A 27,373-nucleotide genomic window follows, 5' to 3' on the forward strand; every position below is an offset into this window, starting at 1 on the left:
TGCCTTACCCTCTACCGGGAGCCAGAGGAACCCCGGAGGCATCGGGGCCGGGGTTGGTACCCGGCCTAAGTTAGAACTCCCCACCCCCACTCCGCCCCTCCTGGGGCCGCCCCCAAGCAGCAAGTGAACTGCGCAGCCACCCTCCGGCGCAAAGAGATGGAGGGGGAGGCGGAGTGAGGGAAATAAATAAGTCTTTAGCAAATAAAGAGGGGCTGGGGCGGGGGGGCTGTCGTCTGGTGGTGACTTTGGCCGGCCCTAGCCGATCTCTCTTCTGGGTTTCAGGCTCTTTCGTCGTTAACTGGAATCAATTAGTTGCCTTGTCATTTCTAGTACTCATCCTTAAGCCTCAACCAAAATATTGACCTAGGAGGCTTACAGAAGTTGGGCTCTTGCCATTTGAACCGGATCTTGTTGAGGGAGCCACCGGCGATGGGAAGGAGCGATTTCCTCGGCTCAGCAGTCGCCCCCTCCCCCTTCTCCAAAGGCGCCACAAATCGCCAATTTTCCGGCTTGCTGGGGGCCGGCGCGCGGGGGCGGGGAGATGGGAACCCGAGAATTTTAAGGAGGATTCCCCCCCCCCCTCATCCTCTCGGTTTGTTTTGTTTTCTCGCCTCCTCCCCCCCGCTTTTTAAAAGATGCAATTTGTTAAAACGGCGCTTTCAAGTGTGTGGACTCGCGAGCGACAGCGGTGGTCCTTTGTATGTAAATACCGAGTTTTAAAAAAAGGCCTCGCCCCGTCTTTGCAATTAATTGACACGTTACACCTCTCATCTTGCTGTAGAGGGCCGCTGGCGGGGAGCGCGGAGCTCCCCAAAACCCACAATTTCAAATCTGCAAATACTGTCTTCATCCACTTGACTTCCAAGACCCGCCCACACGTGTCCAACCTTTGGGTTTTAATGTCTCCCCCCCCCCTTTTTTTCCAACCCTTCTCTCGCTTCCTCCCTCGCTTCCCATCCCTCCCTCTCTATTTCCCTCCCTCTTTCTCTCCCCTCCCCCCCCCCTTTCCCCAGGTTCGCGAGTGGAGCCCAGCCTTATATGGACTGATCGCTCGGGCAATGGCCCATTTTTTCCTCGCCACCAGCCGCCACCGCGCGCCGAGCGGCCGCCGAAGCCTGAGCTGACGCCGCCTTGGCACCCCTCCTGGAGTTACAAACGAGGCCCCGCGCCCGGGCCGCCCAGCTCCCTGCATCCATTTCCGCGTCTTTGCAGAGAAGAGAGAGGCGCTGCCAGCGCTGGGCTTTATCCCCCCTCCCCTTCCCCCATTGGTTTTTTTTTTTCTTCCGTTTTTTTAAAATAATTATATCAATAATTAAAGCCCATCCCTTCTCCCCTTCCCCATTCCCTCCCCCCACCACCCCCTCCCCGTCCCAACTGGGCAGCGCCAAGAATTGGCCAAGTGAAGCTACAACTTTGAGGCATACATTCCGAGGTCCCGAGCCATGTCGCTGACCAACACAAAGACGGGGTTTTCGGTCAAGGACATCCTGGACCTGCCGGACACCAACGATGAGGAGGGCTCGGTGGCCGAGGAGCCGGAGGAGGAGAGCGAGGGGCCAGAGCCCGCCAAGAGGGCCGGTCCTCTGGGGCAGGGCGCCCTGGACTCGGTGCAGAGCCTGCCCCTGAAGAACCCCTTCTACGACAGCAGCGACAACCCGTACACGCGCTGGCTGGCCAGCACCGAGGGCCTCCAGTATTCCCGTAAGTAGCGAAACTTGGCTGCCTGGGTCGTGGCCGCCTCTATGCCTGGGGCCGCAGCGCTGGAATCAGTGGGGAGAGAAAGAGAGAGAGAAAGGCGCTTTTGGAGCCCGGATCCTCCACCCTGCGCTCCTGCCAAGATTTGTAAAGCTTGTTTAGGATGCCCTGTTTCCTTCTCATCAAGCGCTTCTAGTCCCGTAAAAGGACTTGGTCTCAGATTTTTTTTTTCAAAGAGAAAAATTAAGAGGAACAGGGCAGGGGAATAACTCCCAAGGTTACGGAAGCCCACCGGGACTGTAGCTCCCAGTCCCCTGAGGACAGCCAGGAGAGGCTGGCCTGGAGCCCTGGAACCAGCCGGCCAAGCACTGGGTACCGGTAGAGGGTGGGGAGGGGGGGCGCCTGTTGGTCCGGGTATAAATAGCTCACCCTGGCCCTTGACCGATCATAGAGGACGCTTTGTGTGGAGTGGAGGGTGTCAAAAAAAGTCCGAAAACAAAAAAAGAAAAGCCCCCAAAATCTGCCTTAAATGCCAGAGCTGATCAATGCCCGGCTTTTCTTTTAAAAATCTGCCCACGTCTCTCCGGGAAGAAAACTGCTTAAGGGGGCAGAAGCCCTTAACCCGCGATGATCTTCCCGCGCGCCACTCCCCCCAAATATGCACCCACACTGTGCGAACCCCCAGAAACATAAGCCCTGAGTCCCCAATCCTGATGCTTCCCCTCTTTCGCCTGGCGGATGCCAACGGCTCCATCAGGCGTGGAGCAGAGCGCGGGGGGGCGGGGGGGGTGCGGGGGGCCAAGGCGAAGGCAGTGGGCTTGGCTGCAGGGCGCGGAGGACCGATGGCGCACGGAGGCTCCGGGCGCGCAGGGTCCGGCTGCCCTGGCGCGCGGCCTCCCGGCGCCTGACGCGCTTCTCTCTCTCTCAGTGCACGGGCTGGCGGCCAGCGCGGCGCCCCAGGACTCCAGCTCCAAGTCTCCCGAGCCTTCCGCCGACGAGTCACCGGACAATGACAAGGAGACCCCGGGCGGCGTGGGGGACGCGGGCAAGAAGCGGAAGCGGCGGGTCCTTTTCTCCAAAGCGCAGACCTACGAACTGGAGCGGCGCTTCCGGCAGCAGCGGTACCTGTCGGCGCCCGAGCGCGAGCACCTGGCCAGCCTCATCCGCCTGACGCCCACGCAGGTCAAGATCTGGTTCCAGAACCATCGCTACAAGATGAAGCGCGCCCGGGCCGAGAAAGGTATGGAGGTGACGCCCCTGCCCTCGCCGCGCCGCGTGGCCGTGCCGGTTTTGGTCAGGGACGGCAAGCCGTGCCACGCGCTCAAAGCCCAGGACCTGGCAGCCGCCACCTTCCAGGCGGGCATCCCCTTTTCGGCTTACAGCGCGCAGTCGCTGCAGCACATGCAGTACAACGCCCAGTACAGCTCGGCCGGCGCCCCCCAGTACTCGACAGCACACCCCCTGGTCCAGGCCCAGCAGTGGACTTGGTGAGCGCCGCCCCTCCGAGACTCGTGGCCCTGGGCCCAGGCTCCACCCCGGCTGCAGCGGCCGTGGCGAGGAGAACTTGGTCCTGGTTGTTATTATAATAATTATTATTATCATCATGGAGTCGAGTTGACTCGGGGCTCCGTCGGGGAGGCGCCGGGACGCTGCCTGCGCCTCCTTGGAGTGGCAGACGCATCCGCCCAGAGCCTCCCGGCCCCTCGCTCCTTTTGAACCTTTGAGAGGGTGAACTCCTTCAGCCGTGTTTACAGAAAGTTTGCGCAGCTCCGCTCCTTCGCCTCTCCCCGGAGGGGAGGGCGGGGACCCAAACCGACTCAGAGTGAACGTCCTGACTCCGGAAGGAGAAAAAGACCCACCTCCCTCCCCTGCCCCCTGCTTTTGTGAATTTTGTTAAATATGTTTGCGTGAGTAGCGATCTTGTCAGCAGTCTTCTTTTAAAGCAAGTGGAGAACGTTAACGTATAGAGGATCTTTGTCTCCTTTTTCTAAGAAAATGCTAACTATTTATGGCCATGCGAACGTTCTGACAACCGGTGGCAGATTTCGCTTTTCGTTGTAAATATCGGTGGTGATTGTTGCCAAAATGACCTTCGGGGCGGGCCTGCTCTCCCTAGAGGCCCACCTCCTTTCTTTGTGGTTTGTTTTGGTTTGCTTATGTTTGGTTACCTCTGTTTCCTTCTCTTTTTTTTATTTTGTTCAGTGCAAACATTTCTCAAATATAAAAAAGGAACATGTATAGGCGCGAAGCCCCCTGCCCTATCACCCGGGTCCTGAGCCCCCAACCTGGGGCCCAGTGGTTCCGTGAGGTTCCCTAAGAGCGCCGGGCGCTGAAAGCTTTCGATTTTTTAAATAAGAATTTTAATAAAAATCCTGTGTTTAAAAAAAACCCCACGCCCGGCCCTCTCGTTTGTCCTATTTTGTCGCCCCGCGCCAGGCCGAGGCTTCGGGCAAGGGCCCCGGCCAAGCCGCTTGCAGCTCTGTTCCCTGCGCTTCTCCTCTGGGCTGGGAGCGGGGGCCAGGCCAGGGGTGCCCGGGGCGCAGGGAAGGCCTCCTCCCGGCGGGCGGTTCAGGTCCCGCATCTCAGACCCCCGCTGGGGAGGGAGCGCTTGGCCTCGGGCCTTCGAGCCGGCAACCTTCGCCCGGGGTCGCCCGCCGGCCCTGGCGCCTCTCCGCCGGCCGCGCGCGCGGTCTGAATCGGGGGCCGCGGCGTCTTGGCTTTGGCACAAAAAGTGACTTTGGAAAATGCAAAGGCGAGGGAGCAAGCCCCCCTCGCTCGCCCGAATCAACGAGTGGCCCCTTCAGCCTGAGGAGCTGTTGAAGCCACTACACTCGATGACTTTCACTTTGTTGCATTTGATTTACCTCGCGCTAAGGGGGTGGGGAGGCGCTGAGGCTGAGGCTGAGACTAGTCGGCTTTCTCTCTGTCCCCACCCCCTTTTCAAAATCCGCGACCCGAGGCGGCCCCGGAGACCGCCCCAAGATCTGGGCTCGGGGGCGGGAAGGGGTTCGGGGAGCTCTAGGCTTTGGCTGTAAGGAGGGGCGCCAGGGAGGGGAGTGGGGTGCTGCGCCTCCTCTAGGCTGTTTGGCTTGGGGGAGCCGGGGAGCAGGAGTCCGTGGCAATACCTGCTAACAGAGGCTCCCCCTGCCTTCCGCCCCCACCCACCCTTCCTGCGCTCCAAGCCCCCTGACCTGGGACTGGATCCCCATTCTCGTCATCTCCTAGCCTTTGGCTGCGCGCAGTGCCCTAGGCCAGCTTTTGGGCCTGAAGTTGGGTGGATTGCTTACTAAAAAGTTGAGTTTGAAGGTGGGGTGGGGTGGGGTGCGCTGGCCTCCAAGATTGGGATGAGAGGAGCGTAAAGTGAACAGCCCCGGGTGCGCCCAGGGGAGGGCGCGTCGGCTCTTCTCCGGGAAACAACTGGTTCCATCCCCCTTTGGCGGATGCTGGTGCCCACCTGCCCACGCGGCCTCGCGCGGACCTGGGAGGAGGGGGCATCGCGCTCTCATAGCTCACGGATTTCCAAAAGCACACGAGGCTCTGTAGTTGAGAGCCAAGGGAGCGCCCCGAGGCGCCTCCGCGCTGAAAGTCTGTCCCCCGGGAAGCTGTCCATCTCCTTCCCCAGCTCCACTCCGCGCGGGTGGACGGGGAGCGGGGGCGGGGGGAGGGGCGGCGAGGAGGCCGAGCAAAGGGAGCGGTCCCAGCTGACTTCTCGCTCCCCCTCTAGTTGGCGATCAGCTTTAATTCAATATCTAAAGCAAACATGATTATCCGTGTGACCAACTCTGCGCGTCAATAGCACTCAGCGTTCCCCGCCCAGGGACGTGATTAAACGCTCCTCCCGCCTCGCCCACCCGCCTCGGGTAATCGGGAGCCCGGAGCCTTTCTCATCGGCTCCTACTGTCCCTTCCCAGGTGCGGGTTCCTCCGGGTCCGCCCAGGGCTTCTAGACGCTGCAAAGTCTCCCTTTGTTCCCCACGCTGGCGTGGAACTGTTCTCGCTGAGTGGAGGCCAGGAGGACTCTGCCCTCCTCGCTTGTTGTGCAACAGCGGATGCCCGAATTGCCGCGGTGCCAACCACTGAGCATCCTGCTCCTAACTTCCCTGTAACCGCCAGATCCTCCTGCAGGGAGGTGCGCATGCAGAGCCTCTGGGAGTGGGGCTGTCAGGAGGCCCGAGGCCCAGCCCCAAGACCACAGTCTTTGACCCCAGGGCTTCCTGGGCCCAGATGGACCATGGGAGCTTCCAGACTGCCGAGGGGGAAGGAGGCTGCGTGGAAAGTCCCAGTTCTCGCAGGGCTTCCCGTGTGTGCTTTGGGGCAGTGGCCAAGCCCGTGGGCCTGCGGTTGGGGTGTGCGCTGAGCGGCAGGGAGCCAGGGAGGTGGGCCCGGCACCCGCCCCTCTCTGTCCTCGGGTCCCCATGGAGTCAATAAAAGCGCCCGTGGAGCCCTGTGTGGCCCTAACCCCCGCGCCCTGGGAGCGCACCCGGCGGCGGCCCGCTTTGGCAGTCTATCTTCGCCCAATCTACAGCGGGCCGCACAAAACGGCACAATGGGGGCGCTGGGAGCTGGGGATGTTAGAGGCGTGCATATTAAAAAGGGACAGAGAATGGGTCTCTGGGGACAGAGAAGGGAAGGAGAGGGGCCGCCCTCCCCCACCCACCCCGCACCATTCAGCGCGCTTATCGGGCAGTGAATCCCGGAGTCAGGCAGAAGTCTCCTTGGGGTTTTGTTGGGCCTGTCACTGGGTCCCTTTGTCATCCACGGGCTCCATGCTGGATTCCATATGGCCAGCTGGGCCGAGGGAGCGCGAGGAGGGACCCGCACAAAACCCAAATTGTGTCCGGCTTTCAAACCCTTTATTGTTGTCTGTGAAAGGAAGACGCATTAAAAATTCGTGCTATATCTATTGGGGAGGAGGTGGGAGGAGGGGAAAAAGCCACCCCTGTCTTTGATGGCTTCAGAGGGCGCCTGCCCGCCTAGGCCCGGCGACACACTGAGCGCTGGATTTCTCTCTCCTCTCCTCCCTCCCCCGCCCCTTCTCTCTCTTTCAAGAGATCTCTCTCCCTCTTCCCCCACCCCCCAACCGAACCCCCCCATCTTTTCTACCAAATATCAGCTGTAACTCTGGGCACCTTCAGTATCTGGATGCATTTCGCGCACTTTGCGTGTCTGGCTCCCCTTGTCTGGGAGCCCCGCATCGAAGCCTCGGACTGTGCCGGGCTCAGGACTTTGGGTGCCCAGGGCCTGGGGGATGCTTGGCCCTCTCTGGCTTCACCATCCCAGTAGCTGAACCTCCAGTGCCCTGGTTCCCGCATGGATGCGTCCTGACGCCCTGGCGCCCAGAGCCGTCCTTGCACGCATTGCCCGGAAAGGCTCAGGGAGGTCCAAGGGGCCCTCAGGCCTGAGCCCAGCTGGTTCCGAGCCGTGTCCTCTCTGCACGCAACACCACTCGGTTACTAACACCTAGTCATTGGAATTGTGCGCAGGGATCCCACGGGGATCTGGGTGTTACGGAAAACCAATCTAAAACTTCTTTTACCATCTTCACCTTACCCCCCACCGGGGTAGGAGGAGAGAGGGCCTTCCTCTTTCATTCTTAATGTCTCCGGCATCGGTTTGTTAGCAAAATTCAGCAACAGGGAGACAGAGCAAAGCTTCCCCGGAACGTGGCCGTTTGTGCCTCACCTAGGCAGTCCACGTTGTCACGGGGCAGTGGGAGATCTTTCGGGCCATGTCCCTCCCCAAGAACTGGCTCAAACGCTCCCATAAGCAACCCAAACAACAACAAAAACTGTGTGCTAAACAGAAAGCTCATGTGAGTGCGGTGGAAAGAAAAATAGAACCCACAGGTGTCCCCCCCCTTGGGGCAATGTGATTCCGCCCTAAGGAGCAGAACAGAGATGGTGGGAATTATGGCTAATCCAAAATCTGAGCACCACCCCCCTTTCCTAGTTAGTACCACTGTGGTATTTCATAGAATCAGATAACTTGATACGCCTAAGAACCCCCTTCTCACCCCCCCACCCCCACTCCAACCAGGGAAATCACTTATTTTTCTGACCTATTGACTGTTGGGCTTAGTTGAGACCTGGTGTGGATTTCTCCAGCCTTTTCAAGAGCCTGGTCATTGAAAAACTAATCCAATATTTACCGAACATAAGGACAGTTCTCAGACGTATTTATTAAGGCCCGTGTCTAAGTGATTACTTGGACTGAAGACATAGGCCAGGGGAGGGGTGTCCAGGAGACCCGGGTCCCGGGGGTGGGGTGGGGCGGGGTGGGGGGGTGTCCCCAACCTATAGCTAGGAAACCAGGCGTGAACTGGTGAGATGCTGAGGTTCCCCTCCCATGCTTAAGTGGCATGTGGATTGGATATTGTGTTGGCAGGTATTTCAGGAAATATGTACTTGTGGCTTCCTGAGAGGCCAGGCGCAATGACACTCTAAACTGCGTCGATATATCATCTTTTATCCAGGATCTTCAAATAAACCCCTGATCCCCCCAGCGCATTATAGCCGCCGCTATCTCTCCAAGGAAGCGATCTGAGTTTTATTGCTTTCACCAACGCCCCAACTCTCTCTCTCTCTCTCTCTCTCTCTCTCTCTCTCTCTCTCTCTCTCGCTTCTGCGCCCGTGCACAGGCACACACTCACCCTCTCCTCCCACCCGGTCTGGTTTTTAAAGGCTTTAATTTTCTTTTTCCTCCCGGGGCATCGTTGTTAATAACAAGACGAATAGGCCTCGGCGCCGCCCACCGAGCAAGTGGGAAAATGCAAGCCCGCGGGCGGATCCCGCAGACGCACCGCCTCGGGCTGGAGAAACTTCCCGCGCGTCGCCGCCAGGAGGCACCCGAGCTCCGCGCTCTGCGGCTCCCAAGCCGGATTAGAGCTTTGGAGTCCGCCGGCGGTGGGAGCGGACCCGCTCCGCGTTGACCTGCCTACGCACGGGATGCTTGGAAAGTGCTCCGTCGACAGGGGCCATCTGCACTTGGGGGCACTTTTTAGTCTCTTTGAATCTCCCCATCCTGTCTCCACGTATGTGCAACCTCCCGTCTCCACCCCAGTTCACAAACAGCAGTGAACTGATCCTGTGGTCCAGGCGCGCACTGGCCATGAGGAGGGTTCCACGAGGGGCACCAGGGCTCACCGCGGGCCGGAGCGGTTCTCAGGCACTTATGGACCTTGTGGGCGACCGCGGGGTGGGCGGTTCTGCAAGGGTGCGGTAAGTCCAGGTGGTTCAGGAAGTGAGAGAATGATGAGAAAGTATTCTGTGTTTGGTTTGGGGGAGAAGAGAAGGAGTAATAGGAAGAAGAGACCCTCACTTCTCGCCCACCATCGAGTTGGGGCTGCAACTACCCCTGCTCACCCCAATCCCAAGCAGGTGCACGTGCGGCTTACAGCAACGAGAAGCGCAGAGGGAAGTCTTCTGCCCCATCGCGCCTTTCCTGGGCCAAGGGCGAGCGGTGCAGTGGCGCTATCTGACCACCAGGGGGAGACGCCACGCTGACACCCAGATTTGGGGTCTGGGCGATGGAGGCGAGAAAACGCCCCTCACTCCAGCTGAGATTATCTGTATTGAGGCCTCGACTGGAGCGCAGGGATATCCGAGACTTGAACGGAGACCAGGCGGTAGATGCCTCCTTCTACCTCCATTCCCGCCCTGTTGTCTTTCTGAGAGGATTCGTCTGGGCAGCAGACCAGGAACCGAGAGGATTAAATTCTTGTGTCTCCCCCCCCACCACCACCAAAATAAGGCCTGAAATTCCATCTTTTCCAGTGGATTCATGAGGTGGAATTCCCATCAAAGGCTTTCGTGGCTCCAAATGTTGATCCCTTCACTTTCTTAAACCCTCCAACCCCCATACCTGCGGGACTATGTCAGATTAGGGAATCTGCGGTGATCAATTTGGCCGCCTGGTGGCGCTATTGGATAAGAAAAAACTTCCCCTTCGGGCGCTGCCCAGGATGGAGTGCAGCTCAAACACGGGCGGGATCTAAGAGATGTCTGGGAAGGTGTCCTTCACACCAGGGCTAAGGTGGTGTGTGTGTGTGTGTGTGTGTGTGTGTGTGTGTGCGCGCGCGCACTTATTTTGGAGAAGGAAGGACCAAGGTTGCTAAATCTTGGTTCCAAAACAATTAAAACGCCCTGCCCTTGAACTTGGCGCCTGGAATGTGCGGAAGAGGCTAAGCTCATCTGTCCCAGCCCAATCCCTTTCTCCCTTCCCCCGCCCCACTTGGGCTGCTAATGCCAACACTCATGTAACTGTCACCATCGTAATCAAAAACATAGAACATTTCCATCACCCCAAAATGTTCCTCCTGCCAGAACACTTAGAGGTATCAAGTGAAAATCTTCATGAAAAAATTCCATCCCTTGTCTTGCTGCTTGTTTTCACCGGAGGAATTTTGCCTTTGTTTACAAGATAGTACAGAGAGAGCCACACTTACCTGCCCTCAGCCTCCAGGCCTGAAGACAATCACCACCACCACCATTTATTGAGTATCCACTACGTCCTGGTGCCTGTTGGCACTTCTCCTACATCCTTGCTTCTGATTGTCACACCCAATCAATCTTTCAACAGGTGAGGGAACTGTCTCAGAGGAGTTAAGCACCTGCTTGTATGAACAAGGCAGCGTTCTTACAAAGAGCAAGTCCAGGGGGTGGAGTGGGCTTCACCAGGGTGTCCTATCCCACTGCCAGAGAAGAGGGGAGGGTGGGGAGGGCAAACACGTCCTCCTGTTCTTCCGAAGGCAGCTGGGTGGCGGGCTTCTCCAGGGAGCAGGCCCCTGCCAGGCCCCAGCCAGGCTGGTATGGGCGGCAGCCCCTTCACTTCTTTCAAGAAGCCTGTCTCTCTCTCTCTCTCTCTCTCTCTCTCTCTCTCTCACACACACACACACACACACACACACACACACACGGTGCTGTGTGTGGCCTGCCATCTCTTTGGTTTTGGTGACAGACACAAGTCCCCTCTCCCCCCAGAATAATAAAAGGGACAGGGAAAATAGATTTTAATTGCAAATTGATCTTATATCTTTAAATAATTATCTCTCTTTTACCTGATGTGGAGGAAAGAGAAAATAAGTTAAAATGTGCTAGGTTCCCTAATCTGAGAGATTTACACTAATTTAAGCATTTAATTCCAGACCTCTTCATGTGTCCCTAACTCTGCTAGCAACAACATAAAAGAATGGCCTCGGCCTAGACCAGTGGTCGGCAAACCGCAGCTCGTGAGCCACATGCGGCTCTTTGGCCCCTTGAGTGTGGCTCTTCCACAAAATACCATGTGCGGGCACGCACGTATGGTGCGATTGAAACTTCGTGGCCCATGTGCAGAAGTCGGTTTTCGGCCGGGCGAGTCTATTTTGAAGAAGTGGCATTAGAAGAAGTGGGGGTACGTTCGCTGAGGTTGATCCCTCAGATTGAGGACGTTTTTAGCAAAGGCCAGCTTAGGAGTACCCTAATTAAGTTAATAACAATGTACCTACCTATATAGTTTAAGTTTAAAAAATGTGGCTCTCAAAATAAATTTCAATCGTTGTACTGTTGATATTTGGCTCTGTTGACTAATGAGTTTGCCGACCACTGGCCTAGACCAATGTCAAGTGGGAGGGTTGGATTTATGAGGTCAAGCCAAAGGAATTCACTCTTTGTGTCTTTGATAAGGAATCAGACACCTGATAGTCTGACCACAATGTCCAGTCCTCCTCCGCCAGCTCACATGGTCAACTCCTCCAAGCATGAAGGGTCATGGCTCTGGAGGAAGTTCTCATTGCAGACAGCAACCCCACCCCCACCCCCCTGCTCCCTCTTCCCACATGTACTTAGGGCTGCCTGCTGCCAGCACTTGCCAGTCACTGCCTGGAGGGGGAGCAGGAGGCTGCGAGCCCCCTGGGACGTTTGCAAGTGCTGGGCAATTCATGGTGTTCAACCAATCCCAGGTGAGGTTGATGGGTAAATACTGTGGCTTGGGCGGGGGGGGGGGGGGGGGGGGGGGTGGCGCACAGGTGGGACAACTGGGAGACATGTTCTCAGCCACCCTCCAGAGTCTCCAGTTGCCCTCAGCGGCAATCTGCTCCTGAACACACCTACAGTGGTTTCTTTCCCTTCTTGTCTCACTTCCCACTTCCTGTTGGTCCTTCCGGGATCATCTGTTATTAACTACTTGTTCATGAGGATCTGCTTCTGGGGGAGGAGCCCAAACGGAGGGACGCAAACTTGAGGTCTCACTTCTTGCTTCATCCTGGACCTGACGTTGGTCTCTGAGGTCACCCCAGAACTAAGGTCCCATCCCGAAGGCCCCTCCCCCATGTGTTCCTTGGGGATGACCAGCACTCATACCTCTTTCTGTCTTCAGCAGAGTTTGGGTGGCACAGGATCTGGGGCAGCTGTGTGACAAAGGTCCTCGGGAACGCAGCTGCTCTCACCCTGAGCCAGAACTGTGGCTCTCGCTCCCCCGGATGCAGCCACAAGGCCGGTGACCTGGTACTTTCCCGTCAGAAAGGAGCGCCCAGCTTCCCTGAGCACAGCTGGCTTTCCTGCTTCCCCAGGGGGAGGGTCTGCTCGGGGGCAGCACTCTCTGGTCAGCACAGTCCCACTGGTCAGGTTTGGGTCCCAAACACTTGATGGCCAGTTGGCTTCCCTGGAGCCCAGCCTCCGTGGGGACTTCTGTCTTGGGAACACAGGATGCGGGGACACACAGCACAGCCCAGGGTGTGGCACCTCAGGCGGGAAGAGCCATGCTCACTGCACAGGAGAGGCTGTGGGGGTGTGTGTTCTAAACTGAACTGTGTCCTCCTCGCCAAATTCCATGCTCTACCCCCAACTCCCAGAGCCTTAGAGTGGGACTGTGTTTGGATATAGGGTCTTTGCAGAGGTAATTTTTCCCCCTCACCTGAGGATATTTTTTCCTTTGCTTTTCAGAGAGAGTGGAAGGGAAGAAGGAGCAGGAGGAGAGAGAGAGAGAGAGAGAGAGAGAGAGAGAGAGAGAGAGAGAGAGAGAGATTGAGAGAAATATTGATGTGAGACACATAGACTGGTTGCCTCCCACACACATCCTGTCTGGGAGTGAGGAGCGAACCCACAACCCAGGTACATGCCTTGACCAGGAATCGAACCTGGGACCCTTTGGTGCAAGGGTCTATGATCTAACCACTGAGCCACCGGCCATGGCTGAAGAGGTAATTTCTTTTAAAATATATTTTTATTGATTTCAGAGAGGAAGGGAGAGGGAGAGAGAGATAGAAACATCAATGATGACAGAGAATCATTGATCACTGCCTCCTGCACAGCCCATACTGAGGATCAAACCTGCAACCTGGGCATGTGCTCTTGACCAGAATTGAACCTGGGACCCTCCAGTCCACAGGCTGATGTTCTATCCATTCATCCAAACCGGCTAGGGCTGAAGAGGTAGTTTTTAAAACGAGGTCATATGGGTGGGCCCTAATCCAATATTACTGGCGCCCTTATAAAGAGGAGGAAATGACATCAGCACACCCCGAGGGAAGACCTTGTGAGGACACAGCAAGAAGACAGCCAGCTACAAGCCATGGAGGAGCCCGAGGAGAAACCGGCCTGCTGCCTCCTTGTTCTCAAATGCTTAGCCCCCGGACTGTGAGAAGACACGTCTGCTGTTCCTCCCTCCTGTCTTCCGTACTTCATTATGGCAGCCCGAGCAGGCTCACACACACAGGCACTTCAGAGCCTCAGAGCCAGACATGTTTACCTTGAATTTCACTTGGCCTTAGACTTCTGAGTCCTGAATCCCACCTCGTCCTCTTGTGTCCTCTTGTCAAGGTTGAAATAAGCATTGCCCACGGCTCTGACCTGGTGGGATCCTGCTCTCCCCTCTGTCCCCGGAGACAATGTGTTGCTCCAGGCCCCTGTGGGCTCCAGGGACGCCAGCACCCCTCAGCCCTCAGTGACTCACAGCCACATTATTGGCCCGAGTCCACCCAAGTGTACCCCATGGACCCAGTTCCAATCTGTACCGTCACGGCCACACAGGCCATGGGTGTGCATGGAAAGGCTGCTCGCGGCCAGAGAGCGTTAGTCAGCCTCAGTGAGATGGGAGGGAGGCTGTAAGAGCAGATGTGACTCCCTCAGTAGGTGGACTGCAGCGCCAACAGTGTTCTCCTCGGATCCTCTCATGTCTCTGGGACAGATGCAGGAGAGACTATATCCCTGCCCAGGGGAGGAGCTCCAAGACTAACTGCAAAGCCCTGAGAGGAGAGGTCGGGAGGGTTTGGAGCCATGACAGGCTCCCTGTGTGTATGCCTGGCCCTTCTAAGGCAGATGTCTAGTAGGTGACTTGCCTTTATTCTTGTCTCCTCGGGGCAGGGATCAGAGTTGCTCAAACTTTGGGGCATAAATGAATCATCTGGGATTTTTTAAAAAATATATTTTATTGATTTTTTTACAGAGAGAAAGGAAGAGGAATAGAGAGCCAGAAACATCGATGAGAGAGAAACATCGATCAGCTGCCTCTTGCACATCTCCTACTGGGGATGTGCCCACAACCAAGGTACATGCCCCCGACCGGAATCGAACCTGGGACCCCTCAGTCTGCAGGCCGACGCTCTATCCCTTGAGCCAAACCGGTTAGGGCTCATCTGGGATTTTGATAAGATTCTGATTCCGTCTAACAGGCTCCTGGGGGCTGCTGCTGCTGCAGGGCTACCTGTGGGGTAGTGAGGGCCTAGATCAGTGGTTCCCAACATGGGGCACACGCCCCACAGGGGGGCAATTTGACTTTTAAGGGGGGCAATTTGAGAATGAGTTATTAACAGTGAATTTTTTGCATTTCTTATGGTTCTAGGGGCCTCATGTACAGTATATAAATATATATTGTGACATATTAATGCATTTCAGTTCTCTATTATATGTTTTGAAACTTTATTTGCTATTTTTTCACTTTACATATCACTTTATATTATTATTACTTTTCCAACAATTTCTTAGAGATTTCTTCCTCAGGATTTCAACTGTCCTTTTGTTCTTTTATTTTTCTCTTTCATGGATGCCACGTTCTTTGGAAGTTTGTTTAGACCAAGCTAATGGCCTTTTAGGCTTCCTCCACGTGAATAGGAGCTCACTTTTTGAATAATAAGAATTATATGTCACAGCAGGGGCATCAGGATTTTAGAGATGCCTAGGTGGGGCATGGCCAAGAAAAGGTTGGGAACCACCGGCCTAGATGAAACGTCACACTCACACCTCGTTGCTAAAGATGACCCTATTAAGTCACCACTAGAAAGCCTGCTGGAATCATGGCCACCCGGGAACAGGGCCAGGGAAAGTTTTTTAAAGGTCTTTGAATCATTTGGGAAATAATCAAGAGCCCTATGAGTAAAAAGTAATCCAAAATATACGTTGACGATTAGAGCATGAAGAAATCGTAGCATCCTGAAATCTTACCTCCCCGAATTTTTCAGATGAGGAAACAGACCCGAGAGGGAATCGTCTGTCCCAGGTCACAGCCAGGCGGCTCACACAGAGCGGGGCCTCCAAGCTGGGCCCCTGCTGCCAACACTCCTCCTCTCCACAGCACCCTGCTCGGGAGACACGGCAAAGAGTGCACTGACCTATCTTCGAAATTAAGACCATGTGACTGTAGTAAATGTGTACAAAGCACAAACCATGAGAAGAAGCCTGAGTCATGTGCAACCTTGGACAAGTTACTTGTGCTCTCCGAGCCTGTTTCCCCACTGGTTAAAAACGTTTTTAAGTATAGCCCAGCCGGTGTGGCTCAGTGGTTAAGCATCAACCTATGAACCATCTTTTTCTAAATATGTTTTTATTGATATTTTAGACAGAGAGGAGGGGAGAGGGAGAGAGAGAAACATCAATGTGAGAGAGAAGCATCAATGTGAGAGAGAAACATCAACGGGCTGCCTCCTGCACGCCCCCCCTACTGGGGATCAAGTCCACAACCTGGATATATGCCCTGACCAGGAATTGAACCAGAGACCTTTTTGTTCATGGGATGATGCTCAACCAATTGAGCCATGCCAGCCAGGGCAATAAAAGCATTTTTAAAATTTAAATTAAAAAGTATATATCTGCCCTTCCTAACTCTATGGGTGTCACAAGGAGGTAGTGAATGTGTCAAATTATTTGAAAATTGTGAAGCTGAACTCCCCATGGGAATCCTCTCTCTCACACACACGCACACACACACACACACACACACACACACAACACAGGACTTGGAGGAGGTAAGGGAAGTGGGGCTCAAACCCTCAGCATGAGTGAGAACGGAGGGTGTTGGAGAGAAAAGGAGAAAGTTGGGGGGACAGGCCCAGGCCAGGCTCTGGAGTGAAGGGGGAACAAGGTAAAGAAGCCCTCGAGTGCCCTGTCTGTGGGAATTCCTGCGGTGAGGGCAGTGTCCTGGGTCTGCGCTCTCCAGCATGGCAGCCCCTGGCCACCTGTGGGAGCCCCTGGCCACCTATGGGAGCCCCTGGCCGCCTGTGGCAGCCCCTGGCCACCTGTGGCAGCTCCTGGCCACCTATGGGAGCCCCTGGCCGCCTGTGGCAGCCCCTGGCCACCTATGGGAGCCCCTGGCCACTGTGGCAGCCCCTGGCCACTGTGGCCATCAAGCACTGGAAAGGTGGCTAGTGTGAGGCAGGACTGATTTTAAAATTTGATTTAATTTTTATCCATTTAAATTTAAATAATCACATGTGGCCAGTGGCTCCCGTATTGACCAGGGAACATCTAGACCAGGGGTCCTCAAACTTTTTAAACAAGGGGCCAGTTCACTGTCCCTCAGACCGTTGGAGGGCCGGACTATAGTTTAAAAAAAAACTATGAACAAATTCCTATGCACACAGCGGCGGCAAAAACACCTGGCGGGCCGGATAAATGTTTTCGGGGGGCCACATGTGGCCCGTAGGCCGTAGTTTGAGGACCCCTGATCTAGACCATACCCAACATTTGTGTGGAGCTGTGGAAGGAAAAGTATGAGTTAGCCCGTCTTACCGCCCCATAAGGTGTGAATTAACATCACTGCTGTTACCCACCATCCACAGCTTTTCAGCTGCTTCATGAAGCCTCCAGCTCACTCTGAAATGAAGAGCCACGGTGGCAAGGGTTGGGGAGTGGGGGCGAGTGGGGCTCCATGTTTACCCCTTCACACACTCGCTCTGCCCTCCATCTGGATAACATTCCATAAAAACTAGAAGGTTGTTTTTAAATTAGGAGTGTTGATTGCTTCCTGAGTATATATATGGCTGAAATGGGGCCTGGGGACCTTGGGGGGGCGGGGTGCGGAGAGCAATGCCTTACTGCTCAGCCACCTCCCAGGGGTTCTTAATCTCTGGTGTAGCTGAGATGCTCTTGACAGGCCATTACTCCTCTAGACCCTTCTCAGAAGAAGGCATTTTGGTTATAAAAGAAATTAAATTGCACTATTAATTCTACCCTTTAGGGATGAAAAACTGCAGCTTAAGAGCGCCTTCATTTCAGCCGTGTCTGACTCCCCTGAGTCACCCCTGTCCTCTCTCCCACCAGCTGCCCCTTTTGCCAACTCAGGGGAATCAGGACAAGGAGACCAGCCAGGACTTGCCGTCTCCCCTGGAGGGCAGGCAGACTGGCTTCTGTGTCAGGGAAGAGCGTCTAAGTCCCGCTAACCAGGAAGTCCTGGTAAGACGGTAGAGCAGGGGTGGGGGACCTTTTTCCTGCCAAGGGCCATTTGGATATTTATAACATCATTCACGGGCCAGTACAAAATCAGCCTGCTATATTTGGTCAAACATTTAATTGACTCGCCCCTAATGCCTAGGCAGGGCCCGACCAAATGGTTTCACAGGCCTTACAGGGCCCGCGGGCAGGACGTTCTCCACCCCTGCCCTGAGGCAGAATTTTGGTTTTAATGGGCAGATGGTCCGCAGCGTTTGCTCCCATGTTAACCCTTCCCAACTCCTATGTCACCCCTTCCTTCGGGCATAATAACATTTCGTAAAATTAGACGTGACATCAGCAACAGGAGCAAGTGACAAGGCAAACTGAAATGCCACTCTTGATGCAAACAGCCTTTCAAAGTTCACCACCCTGGCCCTTCCAATTAGACAAAGCAATCGTGGACGCTGCCATCAAGCCCCCCTCCTTCCCCCACCCCCCCTCCCCACCAACCCAGGGGGTGGGGGGGTGAAATGAAAGGTTCTAATGGAGACCTGGGCAGTGCGGTTGGAGAGGCTGCATGTGCAGGCAGATGCTGAAACAATTACTGCAGGGGAGTTAATTAATCAAATGAAAGGGGATACAAATTCATCCGGCAGCAGTAATCCAGAGGGTTCAGGTGCAAAGGGTGCAAAATATACAAGGCAATTCGTTTTTACCTGAATCCTTACTTTTAAAAATATATATTTTATTGATTTCAGAGAGGAAGGGAGAGGGAGAGAGAGATGGAAACATCAATGATGAGAGAGAATCATTCATCAGCTGCCTCCTGCACGCCCCACACTGAGATGGAGCTCGCAACCCACGTATGTGCCCTGACTGGGAATCAAACTGTGACCTCCTGGTTCACAGGTCGATGCTCAACCACTGAGCCACGCTGGCTGAGTTGAACCCTTACTTTTAATGACAGTGCATTGGAGATCATGCTCTGATTATGTTCAGCTGTGTGGTTGAGCAGTAAGAAAAGGTAATGATAAGAAACACTTTGATAATGATCACAGAATAATAAACTGGTAACATTTCATCTGACAGGAAGTTTTCAAATCTTAGATTTTTTTTCTTTTTCTTCCCCCAGCATTTATAGTATGCGCATTTATGTTACAATATAACAGTGGATTCTGATAAAGCTGGTCTTAGAAGCAAAATTATCTTTTAGACATTTTAACACCACATACATTTAAACGGTCCTTCCAATTTTACAAGGCATGAAAGTTATTCAAATATTTTAATGTATGTTTAGTAATGTTTGCAATGAAGCTGTTCATGGTTGTGTCCGCTGCTGAAAACATACTTTTACATGAAATATCAACATTTTAGAGCTCTCTGTTGAAAAAGTTAGAAAAAAAATCTGTTTCTAAAATGTTTGGTAGGTCGCTGAAACCAGTTTGGCTCAGTGGATAGAGCATCGGCCTGCGGACTGAGGGATCCCAGGTTCGATTCCAGTCAAGGGCATGTACCTGGGTTGCAGGCACATCCCCAGTAGGTGATGTGCAGGAGGCAGCTGATCGATGTTTCTCTCTCATTGATGTTTCTAACTCTCTATCTCTCTCCCTTCCTCTCTGTAAAAAAAAATCAATAAAATATATATATAAAAAAAATAAAATAAAATAAAATAAAATGTTTGGTAGGTCAATTCCTCCTAGAGTAACACACAATGGTGCACTATTTTATACACAATTCGGGCTTTTAATAAGCTTAAAAATATATGCCCTTTCCGAGTAAATAAACTATTTAAATTCCGTGTGAATAAGCATAAGAACCAAAAAATAGACGTGATCAAATATGGTATCTCTGAGGAGTAAGATTAGGATGTTTTGTGTTCATTTTGTACCTATGCTGTTTGAATGTATATTTCTACATGCATAATGACTCCAGCAATAACAGCTAAAGTTTGACTTTTCAAATATACAGCTGAGCAGAAAAATATAAGGCATAAAATTCTCAAACTATTCCAAATGATTTCTTTTAAAAAAAATAATTTTATTGGTTTTTAGAGACAGGAGAAGGGAGAGGAAGAGAAAGAGAAAAATTGATAAGAAAGCAAAACAAAAATCAGCTGCCTCCTGCACGCCCCCTACTGGGAATTGAGCCCACAACCTGGGCATTGCCCTGACCAGGAAGCGAACCAGTGACCTTTCAGTGCCCGGGACAACACCCAACCAACGAAGCCACACTGGCCAGGGCCCAAATAACTTCTCTGTGAATAAAAATTCTTCCTTTTTATATTACTTGAGAAAGTTGAGGATAATGCTAACTAAACCTACCCACCTAATGGGATTACTGGTTCTTAATGATTTCAAACTCACTAAAGACCACTCTGTAATTTAATGCACCCTTCAAAAATTATAGCTAACATGACAGGGGAAGTTTAAGGAAATTCTCCCTTTCCTTTTGTGAATAAGCACAATCCTACCCTCCACCCCCAGGCCAGGAAGTGGTCTCCAGCTTCACAAAGCAAAGCAAGGCTCCCTCCTCCTTCTCCGCCATCTGCCCCCTGGCCTTCAGCACACAGGCCTCCTGTAATATTTCACTTCTCCCTGCCACCCACATTCATCGTGCCAAACCTGGGCCTTTACCATTGATCACAGGCTATGTTCTTGAAGATAAGAGAGACCACCTGACAACACGACTCCTAGAACCACATATGTGCCAAGCACCTAGAACAGGGCCTCTCTGCCAGGGGGTTTAACCCTGGGTTGTTCCTTTGGTATTTTTCCTGTTATTACCATCAGTCTGAATGCTGAGTACTGACTAAAGTCCCAGCTCTGTGATCAGCTCATCTGTGTTTAGGTCAAACTTACTTTCGGGCTAATTACTCAAAATCACTACCTGTTCAAAACAAACGAATGGTTGCTAAATGGGAGGACATTGGGGAGATGGGTGAAAAGGGTGAAGGGATTAGAAAGTGCAAATTGGCACCCAGCTGGTGTGGCTCAGTGGTTAAGCATCAAACTATGAACCAGAAGGTCACAGTTCAATTCCCTGTCAGTTCGATCCCCAGTAGGGAGCATGCAGGAGGCAGCCAATCAATGATTCTCTCTCATCATTGATGTTTCTATCTCTCCCTCTCCCTTCCTCTCTGAAATCAATAAAAATGTATTTAAAAATAAACATATATATTTTTAAAAAGTACAAATCAGCCCTAACCGGTTTGGCTCAGTGGATAGAGCATTGGCCCGCAGACTCAAGGGTCCCAGGTTCGATTTTGGTCAAGGGCATGTACCTTGGTTGCGGGCACATCCCCAGTAGGGGGTGTGCAGGAGGCAGCTGATGGATGTTTCTCTCTCATCGATGTTTCTAACTTTCTATCCCTCTCCCTTCCTCTCAGTAAAAAATCAAAAAATATATATATTTTTAAAAAGTACAAACCAGCAGTTATACACAAACAGTCGTGGGGGAATATAAAGTACAGCACAGGGAATATAGTGAGTAATACTGTCACAACTATCGATGTTGTCAGATGGGGACTAGGCTAATCGAGGTGACCATCTCATAATTTATACAAATTATGGCTCAGTGGATTGAGCATTGGCCTGTGGACCGAAGGGTCCCAGTTTCATTCCGGTCAAGGGCACATGCCCGGGTTGCTGGCTCAATCCCCAGGAGGGGGCGTGCAGGAGGCAGCTGATCAATGATCCTCTCTCATGATAGATGTTTCTATCTCTCTCCCTTCCTCTCTGAAATCAATAAAAATTTATTTAAAAAAACAACAACAACCTCAATGTCTAATCACTATGTTGTGCACCTGAAACAAATACAGTATTGCATATCAACTGCAACTGAAAGTAAAAACAATTATTTAAAACTTTGTTAGCCCTCCTGTTTCCCATCATGGCCAAGGATCAAGGTGAAAAGCAGAACTCCATGCGGGAGCTTCGCACCCGCAAGCTCTGCTTCAGCATCTGCATAAGGAGAGCGGAGACCGACAGGCCAGGCAGCTGAGGTCCTGGAGCAGCTCACAGGCCAGATTCCCTGCTCTCCAAGGGCAGGTCCACCGTCAGATCCTCTGACATCAGGAGAAATGAAAAGATCGCCGTTCACAGCCAGTCCGTGGGGCTGAGGCAGGAGAAATCTCAGAGAAAGGTCTAGCAGTGGTCAGCAAACTCATTAGTCAACAGAGCCAAATATCAACAGTACAATGATTGAAATTTCTTTTGAGAGCCAAATTTTTTAAACTTAAATTATATAGGTAGGTACATTGTTATTAACTTAATTAGGGTACTCCTACGGCTTAGGAAGAGCCACACTCAAGGGGCCAAAGAGCCGCATGTGGCTCACGAGCCGAAGTTTGCCTTCGGGTAAGGGGACTAGAGTGCCAATTACGAAGAAATGACTTCTCAGATACCGGAAACTTAGGTTTGGGGATCCAGGAACACACCGACCTGGGGATAAATATGAGCCAAGCATTGGTATCTATGGCCTGGACTTCTGTGTGGTGCTGGGTGGGCCAGGTTTCAGCATCGCAGACAAGAAATGCAGGACAGGCTGCATTAGGGCCGAACAGAATCAGCAAAGGGGAGGCCTTGCGCTGGTTCCAGCAGTAGGGCAGCATCATCCTTCCTGGCAAGTAAATTCTTGTTTCGATCCAAAAGGCCAATAAAATATTTTCAGTGAAAAAAAAATATTTTTTACCTCTTTTCTTCTTGCTTTAATAGAATGGGCTGACACTCTAACCACAGAGGAAACCAGCCAGGGTTCAATTGTTCTCTTAAGATGGGAAGAATCTGGTTTGAATAGTTCTATATTATCATTTTAAAAGCAATTTTATGGCTTTGCATCTGGGGGCCAATGAAACCTGCCAAAGCAACTACCTATACTTGGAGACTGCCGGTTCAAAAGGACACTTCTGAATTATTATTTTTTTCTTTAAATTTGTGTTTCAAAATTACCTTACACTTTCAGAAAGTTGCAAAAAATAGTTCAGAGAGTTTCCACCTGCCCCTGACCCAGATTCACCTAAGGTCCTATCACATTCCCGAAGAATGATTAGCAAAACCAAGAAATGAGCAGGGGCACAGCACTCCCACTTACAGACTGGCTGTGAATTGCCCTGTTTTCCTACTGCCATCCCTTTTCTGGTCCAGGGCCCTCTCCAGGATCCCTCTTTCCTTCTAATTGTCATGTCTGCTTAGTCATCTCCACTGGGGACAGTTCCTCAGCTTTTCGTTGTCTTTCATGACCATGAAACCTTTAAAGAGTCCTCGTCCGTTACTTTATAAATGTTTCAATTGGGGTTTGTCTGATGTTTCCTCTTGACACTCAAACTGTGCACCAGGGCAAGAACCACAGAAGTCGTGTTGTGTCCTCTCAGGACGAGCTGTCAGGGTACAAAACGTCGCTGTGTCTTACCGATGGTGATGTTAGCCCTGGTCACTTGGCTAAGGGGGTGTTGCCCGGTTTCTCCCCTGTAAGGCTACTGCTTTTCCCTTTGTAATCAGCAAATACCTTGGTGGAGGAGGGGACTCTACGCAGATATCCTGTTTCCTTCAGGCATTTGCCCTCTGATCTTGGCATCCAGTGAGGTGTCTTACCTGTAGAGCAGGTATCCCTGTGTTGGTGATTCTCTATTTCCCTCATTCACAGGGACACTTTTGAGAAGACGTGTAGGCATTTCAAAACCGAGTTAATGCCCGTGAGGATTTCTTCCTAATAGCAACCCCCCTCCTCTCACCCCCACTGTGATGTCTCACAGTTGCACTTCGGTCTCATCCAACCAAACATTAAAGGTGCCCTCAGAGATGAAATGCTACACGGTGACATGATGAACAGAGACGGGGGCGGGAAGGGGTGGAAGTGTTGGCGGATGCTGAACACCGGCCCCAGGATGCCAATCCCCTCACCCCCATTTTGAATATGCTTCGAGGAAGCAGGCACAATTTTTTAAATAAGGTACATTTTAAATGTGTTGTTTGTATCTCCATTGTGGGCATTCATGTCAGTGTTTATGAACTGGAAACGTCTTTCAAGTTTCAAGACATAGAGCTTGTCCTCAAAACAACTGAGACCCAGAAAGGTGGCCACAGACGTCTGCTTGGCCTGCCTCCACGATGGCTGTGAGTAGTCCTGGTCAAGTACCGTGCCTGATTCTCGTGTTGGTTTCTCAGGAGAAACATGGACAAGGGGGATGGAGCCATCTTCCACCCTGAAGTGTAAAAGGCTCCATGGGAAAGGCTCCTTGTTTTGAAGGGTCAAGGCTGCTCGAGAACTGAAAACCCACAGGGAAAGTCGAGGTCGTTTTGATTTTCATGAGCGGACATTTAGAAACAACAGGGATGGAGAAAGGGTTGTTCAAATGCCACCTGCCCAGCTCAGTTGAAATCTAAAGTCTTGATTCTGAAGTAATCCTCTTGCTGTCAGAATGATCCTCACCTGCCTGGGTGCGTTCTCAATTCAGGGATACCTCATAGATAGTCCAGACCGGCACAAGAGAGTGAATATTGCAACAAGTGACTCACAGAAATATTTTGGCTTCCCAGTGCATATGAAAGTTATGTTTACACCATACCGTAGAGTATTAAACGTGAAATAGCATTTTGTCTAAAAAAACAACATACATACCTGAATTTAAAAATATATTATTGCTAAAAATGTTAACCATCATTGAGCCTTCAGCGAGTCATAATCTTTGCTGGTGGTGGGTCTTGTCTTGATGTTGGTGGTGGGTCTTGTCTTGATGCTCGGGGTAGCTGAAGGTTGGATTGGCTGTGTCAACTTATTAAAATAAGACCACAATGATGTTTTCTGCACCAACTGTCTCTTCCATGAACAGTTTCCCGGCAGCGTGCGATGCTGTTTGACAGCCTTTTACCCGCAGTAGAACTCCTTTCAGCATTGGAGCCAATCCTCTCAAACCCTGCTGCTTTACCGATACGCGCAGGTAATAGTCTAAATCCTTCGTGGTCATTTCAACAATCTTCACAGCATCTTCAGAGTAGATTCCTTCTCACGCACCACGTTCTTTGCTCACCCATAAGAAGCCACTTCTCATCAATAAAGTTTGATCATGAGATTGCCCGCAATTCAGTCGCATCTGCAGGCTCCACCTCAGCTCTCTTGCTGTTGCCACCACATCTGCAGTTACTACCTCCATGGGGGGTGGCGGGAGGTGGGCGTCAATCGCTTCAAACTCCTGCATGTGGGGTGAGGTGGGATGGGTCATATAAACAGCTTCTAGATGCCAAAGTGGAAAGCAGTGTTTGTTCAGGGTGAGCCCCCTTCCCCCCAGGAGGGACCATTTTGGTAAACCCGTTCTAATTAAGCGGATGTGAGGTAGGAAAATACTTATTTTATTGTTATTAGGAAAGCCTTTCAGATTGAGATGATCAATATCCTGTTTAATGCTGAAAAGTGTTGTCTTTATTAGAGACAGACACCATTCCCACTGGGATTCTGAAGATGGAAACTGGTCTTTTCTTTCCTGGGACTTGGGACCAAGGATCCAGAGAAGGAAGTCCGAGTAAAGGAGATGTCAGTTCTGGGATGAAGTGTATGGTCATCAGAGCGAGGCCCAGGGAGGAATCCTGTGTGGAGGATCGTGGCCCAGTGGACCACAGGAATAGTAGTATCTAATAGTCACTTTCAAATCTTCCTTTTCTAAGTTAGAATTTTGTATTTCTCCTTCGGAAGAGTTTGCAAGCATTTTGAATGAGTTGTGTTCCTTATTTTCTGTTGCTGTTATTGGCATTGCTTTGGGCCCACCCTCCAGGATAAAACATCTCTGGCTGAGATGCTGCGTGATGGAGAAGCTGCACTAGGAGACAAAGAGGGGATAGATGTTGAAGCCCCATGCAAGCAGCACCAAGTGACCACCGCTAAGCATTTGTAGAACTTGACAGCATCTGCCGGGGTTCTTGTTCCAGCATCTAGAAGGGTTCAGCAATCTGGACAAGGCTGTGTGTAACTTAATAAAGAGTTCAGAGATGAAGCCTAATTTTGAAAGGCATTTGGGGGTCAGAGGAGCCTAGCTAAAGAAACTAAGATCTCCTTGTCTCAGAACCCCTTGCTATTTATTATTTGTCCTAAGGTGAGGCAGAGATATACACTTCAAAGGATCAGGTTTCATATACAGAAGCATTGTCAGAATGGGGGGATTTGCCTACGGCTGTTCAGGTGTTTGGCCAGTAGGAGGCAATAACATGTAGATTAAGATGCCCTGAGCTGTCTGGCAGCAAGCAATCACCCTTTTCAGGTTTGGGGAAATGCCTTTGCCACTCCAGATGATTCAGCCCTTGATGACATGCTGGAATTGGCTTCCAGCAAGCACCCTGTGGATTCTTAGGAATACAAAGAAAAAGAACCCAATGAAAGACAAGGAGCCTTCAGAAGAAACTAAATATAGACACTGTCGGTAGTAAAGGCCCTTGAAGAATGAAGACAGAATAAATGTGTAAATGTACCATAGTTTTGTAATGCATTCATCTGATGGGAATACTATGCAGCTGTAAAAAAGAAGGATCTCCTACCCTTTGAGACAGCATGGAAGAACCTAGAAAGTAATATGCTAAGTGAAATAAGCCAGTCAGAGAAAGACAAGTATCACATGATCTCACTAATATGTGGAGTCTAATGAACAAAATAAGCTGATTAACAGAACAGATCCAGAGACATTGAAGCATGCAACAGACTGATGTATTTCAGAGGGAAGGTGAGGAGCAGGGGGTGGCAGGAAGAGATTAACCAATGAAGTTATAAGCATATATGCATAGCCCATGGACAGACAATAGTTCGGGGAAGGTCTGGGAGTGGACAGGGCAGATGGAGTCAATGGTGAGGTGGGGAGGAACATCTGTAATAGTTTCAACAATAAAGATACATTTAAAAAAATTAAAAGACAGAGAATAAACAGATGCTTGTTTATTTATATTTTAATGTTTTAAAAGTTGAATATTCACTCAAAAAAGACACATATGACAAGTGTATGGCTTGATGTGATCCTGCAAAGTAAACACACTCATAAAACAAGCATCCAGATTAACAAAGAGAACATTCCCAACACCCCCCGAAGACCCGGCCCCTTCTCAGTCATTACCCAAATGGAATGATTACAGCACATATTTTCTTGTCTTCTACTTCTTTCACTCAAGATTATAATTGTGAGCTTCACCTCTATAGTTCCATATCATGTGATTCCTGCATTCTCATTGTTGCATGCATTATGTGAATACAGCACAATTTACATATTACTGCACTATAGATGGTATTAGGGTAGATTCCAGTTTAGGGCTATCATGAATATTGTTTTCATAGACATTATAGTCTAAGTATTTTGTAAAACAGATATACACTGAGTGGCCAGATTATTATGACCACCCGACGTTTGTAGGCAAATTAGCTATAATTTCGTGCTGAAGTTGCTAGAAGGCCAGATCATTATAAACGTGTGAATAGCACAACATACCTAAGTATCGTTGCTGATCAAGTTCATCCTATCATGTTGATGGCATATCCCAATGGAAATGGCTTCTTCCAACAAGACAATGCGCCATGCCACGGTGCTCGTATTGTGTAGGAGTGGTTTCAAGAACATGCGGGAGACTTTACCTTGCTTAGGTGGCCCCCACAATCACCAGATCTCAATCCAATTGAGCATTTGTGGGACGAAGTTAAAAGAGCCATCAGGCAGCTGGTTCCACAACCATCAAATCTCACAGAACTGGACAGTGCTATTCATCAGGCATGGTGTCAGATTCCTCGCATCACCTTTCAACATCTCGTGGAGTCAATGCCAAGAAGAATCGCCGCAGTATTAAAGGCAAAAGGTGGCCCAACGAAGTACTGATGGGGTGGTCATAATAATCTGGCCAGTCATAATAATCTGGCCATTCAGTGGATACATTTCAATTGGGTGTATATCTAGGAGAGAAAGTACTGAATTTGCTTTTTAAAATTTTAAATATCACCTATTTCCAAAAGGAATTTGAGACTGATTAAGGTAAAAATAAGTCAATATATAATAAAACTCAAAAATATTTATTCAAAATTAAAAGTCCTAAAGTAAAGAAG

At 51.1% G+C, this 27,373-nt stretch overlaps 1 protein-coding gene and 1 pseudogene across 2 annotated transcripts; both read left to right on the forward strand.

Annotated features, from left to right (window-relative positions):
* Nucleotides 1-1,141: 1,141 nt before the first annotated feature.
* NKX2-2 (NK2 homeobox 2) lies at nt 1,142-3,186 on the forward strand. Of its 2 annotated transcripts, none has more exons than XM_070421419.1 (2): nt 1,142-1,701; nt 2,624-3,186. In XM_070421419.1, exons 1-2 carry the CDS (start codon nt 1,443-1,445, stop codon nt 3,184-3,186), a joined length of 822 nt encoding a protein of 273 aa, XP_070277520.1. In that variant the 5' UTR covers nt 1,142-1,442. The 2 variants fall into 2 exon arrangements, with proteins under 2 accessions (XP_070277520.1, XP_070277521.1); XM_070421420.1 differs by lacking the exon at nt 1,142-1,701 and adding an exon at nt 2,323-2,368.
* Nucleotides 3,187-21,202: 18,016 nt separating this feature from the next.
* On the forward strand, nt 21,203-21,942 carry LOC139014455 (large ribosomal subunit protein uL5-like; annotated as a pseudogene).
* The last annotated feature ends 5,431 nt before the right edge of the window (nt 21,943-27,373 follow it).

Source organism: Myotis yumanensis, unplaced genomic scaffold (genome assembly GCF_028538775.1).
Source record: "Myotis yumanensis isolate MYYU_CA2020_CCGP unplaced genomic scaffold, mMyoYum1.0.hap1 SCAF_7, whole genome shotgun sequence".
Classification (NCBI taxonomy): domain Eukaryota; kingdom Metazoa; phylum Chordata; class Mammalia; order Chiroptera; family Vespertilionidae; genus Myotis; species Myotis yumanensis.

What these genes read in the sequence shown, in the direction of transcription:
- NKX2-2 (XM_070421419.1), top strand. Translation starts at nt 1,443, where the DNA reads ATGTCGCTGACCAACACAAAGACGGGGTTTTCGGTCAAGGACATCCTG. An exon ending in CGAGGGCCTCCAGTATTCCC is followed by an intron (nt 1,702 to 2,623) that starts GTAAGTAGCGAA and finishes TCTCTCTCTCAG; the next exon opens with TGCACGGGCTGGCGGCCAGC.